Below are 8,010 nucleotides of genomic sequence, written 5' to 3'. Positions count from 1 at the left end.
TTGAGCAAAGCATTTGGTAATAATGCACTGCACTACAATTAATTTATTTATTGCTTACTAGAAAACTGTTTCGGTTGGATGACGGCAATATAAATGTAAGTATTTTGTGTTTGTACTGAATTCTTTAAGGTTTCTTGGACTCAGTTTGGTGAGAGAAACAAACCTCTGAAAACCAGGTGAGTAGTAAATTTATGATTATTGCTTTTGTAAGGTAAAATCATACAGAAAATAAGCTTGTTTAATTTACCACAACCGTTTTTAAAGCCAAAATGCTAAATTAGTAGCCACTTGATTTTAATCTTTTTTTTTTTTAAACTGGAGCTGTATGACAATATTTGTGTGAATTGCAGCTACACATGAATAATAAAAGTATTATATGTTTAAAATCAACTAAATGGAGGTTTTAAGAAAACCTGACTGTAGCGTTGGTTTCGGTTTGGTTTTCTCGTTAGCTAATATGTTATAAATACTACTTCAGTACTGGAAAGCTAAACCGACCGAAACGGAAGCTAATTTCCGTTAGCAAGAAAAATGATAAGACGTTGACTAAATGTGTCAAAATTTTTATTTTTTTTATTTAGTTTTTACTTGTTAAACCTCAATTTGGATTCAGAAAGTCAAATTTTACGAATAATAAGAATAATAATAATAAGAATTTTGACTGTATTTTGTGCAGACTGCGATTCTTAACTTAGGGTCTTATTAATAACTGTGATTCATCTTTTCTTGATTTAAGTATCTCATTATTTTACGTTATTTGAGAATTTATGTTTTTTTTCTTTTGTCATCCCTAATATGTAATGTGTGTCTTTTTGAAGAAAAATAAAGGTGGTAACGTGGCCTTGTCTCATCCGGGCTACTGCAGCCTTTGGTAGCTTAATTGTTGACCACAGAAGAGTAAATTTGGGATTTTTTAAGCACACAGAAAGTCAGAGCCGATGCACTATAGGATTATTGTCTGAGTTCAATAATGTACTTTCAGTGCTTTGACTTGACTCAGTAGTTTGTCTTAAAAAATTGGACTAAAACTGACAACTGCAGGCAAAACTTGTTGGAGGTCTGAATTGGTCTCTGAATCACTGAGCCCCTTTTTTTTCTGGTCCGGATGAAAATCTGAGAACGAGAGAAAGTGTTTGAAACTTGCAGTATTTGGTCCAAAAACCTAGAAATGAGTTAGCATTTTAGCACCCCCGGTTCCCTCGCCTCAGAGTCTCTGGGTTTTTGGTAAGATGTCTAAAAAAATGCTGCCTTCATGTGCATTTTGGAAATATTGTACTTCTCGGTTGTGCAGTCATGATTAGGACATATGCACATTCACAAGCTGAAGAGACTTTCACGTTTTATTCTCCGGCATAAAATACATCAATAAATAAAAAAAATTATCTTTATATTTTTTGCAATGATCCAAAATCAAATGGAAAAATCCCATCGGCTTTTTGACGAGGGAACCAGGGAGACTCTAACTTCTGCTTTGGCTTACAGAAAAACATCATCAAGCAGGACTTTTTCTTGTGACATACAGTTTGGTATTAGTACTTGTACTTTAGTAACAGGTCTCAATACTTTCTGCACTGCTGTCAGTACTAGAATAAAAGGAGTTTAAGTAATGTGTTACCTGCAAACCTCATTGCGTTAAAGAGTTGGAGCTGTAGAGAGAATGGAGACAGGTTTTTCTGAGTTTTAGGTATTTTTTGTTAACAAAAAATAAAAATTAGAAATAAAATGGTGCTCTCTGGTTGTAAAAAGAAACAGCTACTGTTTTACCTCCTGGTTTCACCTCTGGCTTCAGCAAACTTGTGTCTCAGCAGGAAAGAGGCCACAGCGTCAGCGACCTTCACAAACAAAGACAAAACATTTCAGTAACTAATTAACCTTTAGGGACTGTTTGGTGCATTTTACACACTTTTTATTCTTCTTTTCTTTTTTTATAATTTTGGCTGTGTTCATGCATATGGCTTAAATTTTTGCAAGATTGTGTATTTTAGTGGAATCGGTGAATTTCCAGCTCAGCTCCTACAATAAGTCTAAAATACACTGTGGAAACTAAATAGTTACATTCAGACTGTTCAGGTCAAAACATGCTCCACTGAAACCCATTCAAACTGACATTTTGGATCCCACAGCCATGCTGCTAATCATTGACATATCCCAGACTATCATCATAAAAAAATTTTTAAAAAATTAAAAAATCTCCTTAAATCATTGCCTATGGTTTATTGTTTTTTGTTTTTTTTTAAAGTTTAAAATTAAAGTTCTGAGAATTAATGAATATGTGATAATTATGATTTGGACTGATGTTTAAAAAATTGAAAGTGAAAGTAGAAAATCATAATAGTTTTATAGCGTGATTTTCAAAAGCACATTTTGTGCACGGAGAAATATGAGTGTGCGTAATATTAAAGCGGGCCCTAAAGGGTTAATTGTACTTAGATATATTATGCATAGTATGCCTTACTTTGTCTGGTTTGTCTTCTTGCACTGCGTGTCCACAGGGGGGCAGCACCTGCATCATGAATTTACCTGGAGACAAACGGAGACACAGGTACACACACACACACACACACACACACACACACACACACTCTGAGATGCTGTTTTCTCACACACACTCCTGTGCTGTCACTTCCAGCGTGGCTGTTGACTGACAGAAGCAGCTGTCTCTGGAGAGGAAACTGCCGCCTCAAGGTGTGTGTGTTTGTGTGTGTACACCTGAGTGTGACTGATTGTGTGTTTGTGTACACGTGAGTGTGTCTGTGTGTGTCCTCAGAGACGCCTCTGCAGCAGTGGAGACGTCCTTCACCTTTTCCCTCACAGTTAGTTTAGAAACACCAACAGAAGGTCAAATACTCCCAGAGTTTCTCTACATGTTTAGTTTATCCAGAACTACATTTCCCATCAGCCCTGTCAAATCGTGCACATGTCTCCCTCCTCCTTATAGAGGACCAACATATTGCAGGTGATATATTTCTATTTTCTGTCACCCGAAAGTCTTTGGCTCGGGTTTGTACCGATGCTCAGTGGTATAAGAAGAATTGCTTTTCTTAGGGACTGTTTGTTATTTATGAGAGGGGAGCAGGCGGCGCATAAAAATGAACTGAAAACATCATCTCTTGCAGAAATTGCAATGTTCTTTTTTTTTTATCAAAATGTTTTAAAACGGTGACTGCTGTGTTCGCTGAGTCAGCGTCTCACCTTGCATCTGGCCGATCATCAGGTCTCTGTCCAGCCGGTCGATTCCTGCAAACAGGAGCAGCTTCACATAAGTGTCGAACATTACCGATTATCACTATTATGACTGATTTTTTAAGGTAATATTCAGCAACAGCTAGTACACACACAGGTAGTACTTTTTACCCTTAAAAGGACTTACGGAGGTTATGAAAAACTCACCAGCCAGCAGCAGGAGTTTGGGCAGATTGCAGCCCAGGAAGAGGTTGGAGGTTCCTCTAAACCAGCCGTCCCAGTACTTCTCTGACTTGGACAGATCTATACGCCACATGTACACACTCTACCGCACAGATACACAAGGGGTTAATTAATACTCTTTATGATAATGTAGGAGAAAAACATTGAGACGTTTGATGTAGGAGAACGAATCAAGTTATCTGCCTGTGTTAGGGTTGAGTGGTGGAAGTAATAATTGTGAGTTAATGGAATCACATTAAATATTATTATATATGTTGGAGTGTAGGCGTGTTTTCCAGGTTTTGATGTTTAACCCTTTAAAACCTGGACTGACACTGCCTTTCTGTTGCTGCATTCAGACACCGTTCACAAGTATTTAAACCTTTGAACCCTTGAAACCAAATTAGTTTGATTTCTTTAAAAAAAAAAAAGCAGCAGCCTGGCAGAGAAGTCATGCAAGAAGAAATGGGTAAATTTTTTTTTTAAAAAATGAAATGTATTTCTAATTCTCATAATTTTGTCTCATTTTCTAATTTTTCCTAATTTTCTCTCATAAATTTTATAATATATGTATATTTTTCTAAATCAACTCCTTTTTCCACTTTGTTTTGTTTTTGTTTCTTTGTATCTTTAAAAAAAAAAAACCATAATTATTTGAATATAGGATTTCCCGTTTTTTGTTTATAATTTTTCTGACACATAATTTTTCAGGTTGTTTTCTTGTTAGCTTTTACTAATTTTTTCCAATTTGTTCATTATCTTTTCCCATGTTTTTGAAGAGAAATAATCCTTTCTGCTCAGTTTCAAAGGTTTCAATACTTCGGCGTCTAAATGCAGCACAAGACAAACTGATGTCTGGCCAGGTTTCGAAGGGTTAAAGTTCGCAATAATTAAAAAAGTCAACAGAAGATTATTTTAACCCCAGGAGTTTCCGAACATTAGTTTTCATCCCCGGCCTTGGCTGTGACTCACCTCTGAAGCGGCGTTTTCCTTGTCGTTGACGTAGCTCTGATCGTAAAACTCTTCGTTACCTTCGACGACCACGTCGGTCACCGGGCCGGCGTGCTCCGAAGTGTCGGCCTCCTCCACCTCACATCTTTACAGACAGGAAGAAGAAAGAGCATAATGTTTAACATAATGGAAATTTCAAATTAAAAGCCTCCTAGCGTTTCAGTGGAATTCTTAAAACAGCCATTTAATATTCTCAAATTTAAAGTAACGAATAACTGAGTTAGCAATGTAACGCGGCCCATTAAGAGCTTTGTATGTTCGGAGAAGGACCTTAAAATCAATTCTAAATGTTACAGGAAGCTAAAACTGGACTAATGTGCTCTCTCCTCTTGGTTCTGGTTAACAGCTAAAATGCAGAGTTTTGGATCAGCTGAAGTCTCTTTGTGGATTTTTTTCGGTAAACCAGTAAAAAAAAAGTGCGTTACAGTAATGGAGTCGGCTTGAAATAACGGCACGGTTCAGTTTTCGGCGTCTTTTCGATTCATAAATGGCCGTACTTCAGCCTACCTTTTGATCTGACCGACCATTGAGACTCTGGCAGATTCCAGGTTTCTGATTTGTCCGCTCTTGACGCTGAAAAGGAGTTTAAAAAAAGGACGTGTTAGTGGTCCCGGTAAGAGCTGAACTTACGTATCACCCCACTCTGGAGTGGAGCCGACTCTAAAGATGGGCTGTAGTGTATCATCTGTGTGTTTTTTTCAGTTAAATTGGACCTTAAATGCTCACCTCCACTCAATAGCTTGATCCATGGACATGAAGGACTTGGGTCTTCCCTTCAGGAAGTTCTGTATGCTGTGGAGAACCTCCATCGCACTGCCTACAGGAAACAAATAGGAAGTCCACTTTTGTGAACATAAAAATAACACAATTAAACGAAAGAAAGAAAGAAAAACACGCTCTTACCTTCCACAACGTCTATCACCACCAGGCCCACAGTGGTTGGTAGCAGCATGTTGCTGGCTGTATGCACTGCGATCGCCCCGCCAACACCGTGGCCAATCAGGACGATGGGGGGAGGAGTCTCACCGTAGCATGCCCCAATCACATTGGCTACATCGCTGAGGGGGGTGGAGCAGAAAAATGATAGTAGCAGTAACAGTTCTGGTCGGACGGGTTTCCTTTACACATTTGTGCAAAACTCAAGCGATATTTTCAAAATGTTGATAAAACACAATTGCGAGATGACTGCGTGTCCACTGAGTGATGTTGTGCGACTTCTCTGGTGATAACATCCCAGTAACCATGGCGATGGATGTTCAAACATTAGCAGCTTTATTTCTACTGCAGGCACCACAGTAGCCGTTAATAGAATGGAAATTATGGCTTTTGAATCACCTAAAATACTTCCTCATGTGAGCGTAAAACTTATTTGTGATAAATGGGAGTTTATTTCTAAATTTACAAGCTTATCGCCTTTTATATTTGTAATTTCAGTTTGCACAATTTAAGCATTGATGGAAACGCTATAGATATTAGCAGTTATGTGCATTTTCCTTTAGAGTTACCCTCTTCTGCTTGCAGGGTATTGTTGTTAATTTGAGTTTAAAGGACAGATGGGAGCTGTCTGCGTGTTGTTACCTGGACATGGTTTGAGTAGAGAAGTCGTCGGATTGGCGAACCAGGGTGTCACCTTAAAAGAGATTTTGAAAAGACGTCAAACTGATAAAATCATTTAATGCGAAAGCAAATCGACTTTCCACATCTATCTAGTCTGACCAACAAAATCCACATTCTCAACAATCAGAAATTGCATGTATGTCGTTACCTCTGCCAAAGCAGTACCTTTTTAGGTTCTTCTTATATAATTTCATCAGGATTACGGAAAACGTATTATTTACTCTTTATTTCTTTACATTGCCTCACCGTGACCCCTGAGGTCCATGGCAAGTACCCTGCAGGTCACCCTGTTGGCGATGACTTTCTGCAACACAGAAAAACACCAAGACACATAAATGATATTCAGGATTATTCGTATATTGATCAACCAATCACACATTCGATTAATAAGCTGACGAGACACTTACGGTGAAGACGGCCCAGGACAGTGCCGAGTGTCCTCCTCCATGAAGCAGAACCAGCAGTGGTCCATCATGTCCTGATTTATAAATCCTGAACACGTCCCTGCTGTCGGCCCGTCCTATAAACACGTTCTCCATCTGGTCAAAATACTCCCGCCAGGACACCGGCGAGTAGTCGAGCTTACCGCCAACCTCACTAGTTGACATGTAGACACGCAAAAACACACAAACTGTACTGCATGCTACTACACAAACTCATAGCAAGAATATACTGACACAGCAGCAGATTGACGTTTCTCTTTTAACGCAGATTAGTGTCAGAAATTTGTGAAATGGACACAACCTCGTAACCACGCGTTACGTGGTGGTGTTAAATACATTAAGTCACGCAACTTTTGGTTTAACAGGACACAAACAGCGGTCTTGTGGTTGAAAATCTATGCTTGTTTGACCCATCTGGGGACAGCCTGTTCATCCGACCGTCCACAGCTCTGAAGCCCCATTAGTCCAGAAAATATCCCATCGGACGGAAAGCCCATTTCTCAAACAGCCTGTTATCCCAAAACAAAGGCCCGTTGCTCCACCTGAAATAAGGCAACCTAAATACCCCAAAAAAGTCCACATTGTAGTTTGTCTCAGCAAACCACAGATATATTACATTTCTGAACAACAAAATTAAAAAACAAAGATCCCGTTTCAGCTTAAAACACGTACACACAAGTCGATGGAAAAGCCGGAGCAGGTCACTGAAAAACACCCAGGTACGGTGGCTCAAACGCAGTGGGTAAACTTAAACTAACTAACTTCACATCATTGTTTACAGCACGTAATTTTAACACATTGTGCGCCCACCAATGGTCTTAAGGGCCAATTGATTAATTTTTATTACCCCCAAAACAACTGTAAACCCAACATTTCAAAATGCATTCAGAATTTTATTCAGCTTTACGTAAGTATAGCAAGTATAAATCTCAGACATCCAACTTGACTTTAAGAGTGCAGTTTACCAGAATTAAGTTTTATTCAAAACGTTTGACTTTCTTGTGTCACTAATTTGTCTAAACATTTTTTCCAATTGTGTTTTTGTAGGTGACTTACTGTTCTGAATCGAAGTTCTCCTCCCACATGCTGCGTCTCAGCAGGAAGACGTACGAATGTCAGCTGGTTATCTTCAGTCCGGTGTGTTTCTGCGAGGTAATTAAGCAGGTTTCCTTAAAATGCTCTGCACAACTTCCCGCTGTGTTGCACATCCATCAAGTAAAAAACAAAGCCGTGTGGTGAGAGTACAAACGCACTGACGGACAATACCTAGTCAGCTGTTGTTGTCAGTTAGCATCACTTTCACAGCGTCCTATTGGCTGAGACAGCTGACAGAAATGTGTCTTATCTAAAGAGGCTTCATGTTTGAAGATGTTTCCTGAGTGCAGCAGTAAAAGATGCTTTTACTCAACTGTACTTACGTTAAAATTTGACAAACTTCTACCATACCGTGGTAGAGAATTTCAAGCTAAAGCTTTTACTCGAAAGAAAAAAAGCTTACTTCACTCTCATATAAATACTTCTACCACTGACCTTG

At 38.8% G+C, this 8,010-nt stretch overlaps 1 protein-coding gene across 1 annotated transcript; it reads right to left on the bottom strand.

Annotated features, from left to right (window-relative positions):
* Positions 1-1,624: 1,624 nt before the first annotated feature.
* On the bottom strand, positions 1,625-7,561 carry LOC121962483 (protein phosphatase methylesterase 1-like). Its single transcript, XM_042512741.1, has 13 exons — positions 7,533-7,561; positions 6,441-6,630; positions 6,280-6,337; positions 5,995-6,046; positions 5,320-5,474; positions 5,143-5,233; positions 4,924-4,989; positions 4,378-4,501; positions 3,391-3,508; positions 3,193-3,237; positions 2,456-2,520; positions 1,765-1,832; positions 1,625-1,646 (listed from the first exon to the last, which is right to left on the bottom strand). The coding sequence occupies exons 1-13, from the start codon at positions 7,559-7,561 to the stop codon at positions 1,625-1,627; spliced, it is 1,083 nt and encodes a 360-aa protein (XP_042368675.1).
* Positions 7,562-8,010: the final 449 nt, after the last annotated feature.

The sequence above is a fragment of the Plectropomus leopardus genome, chromosome 23 (genome assembly GCF_008729295.1).
Source record: "Plectropomus leopardus isolate mb chromosome 23, YSFRI_Pleo_2.0, whole genome shotgun sequence".
In the NCBI taxonomy this organism is placed as follows: domain Eukaryota; kingdom Metazoa; phylum Chordata; class Actinopteri; order Perciformes; family Serranidae; genus Plectropomus; species Plectropomus leopardus.
Note: the sequence above shows the minus strand (reverse complement) of the source record. Positions and strands in the feature narration are given on the sequence as shown.

Bases quoted from the DNA above. Each gene is read 5' to 3' on its own strand.
- LOC121962483 (XM_042512741.1), bottom strand. From the start codon at position 7,561: ATGTGGGAGGAGAACTTCGATTCAGAACA. The intron at 6,338-6,440 runs GTAAGTGTCTCG...TCTGTGTTGCAG, and splicing joins TGTCCTGGGCCGTCTTCACC to AAAGTCATCGCCAACAGGGT. The intron at 4,990-5,142 runs GTGAGCATTTAA...ACTCCTTTTCAG, and splicing joins GATCAAGCTATTGAGTGGAG to CGTCAAGAGCGGACAAATCA.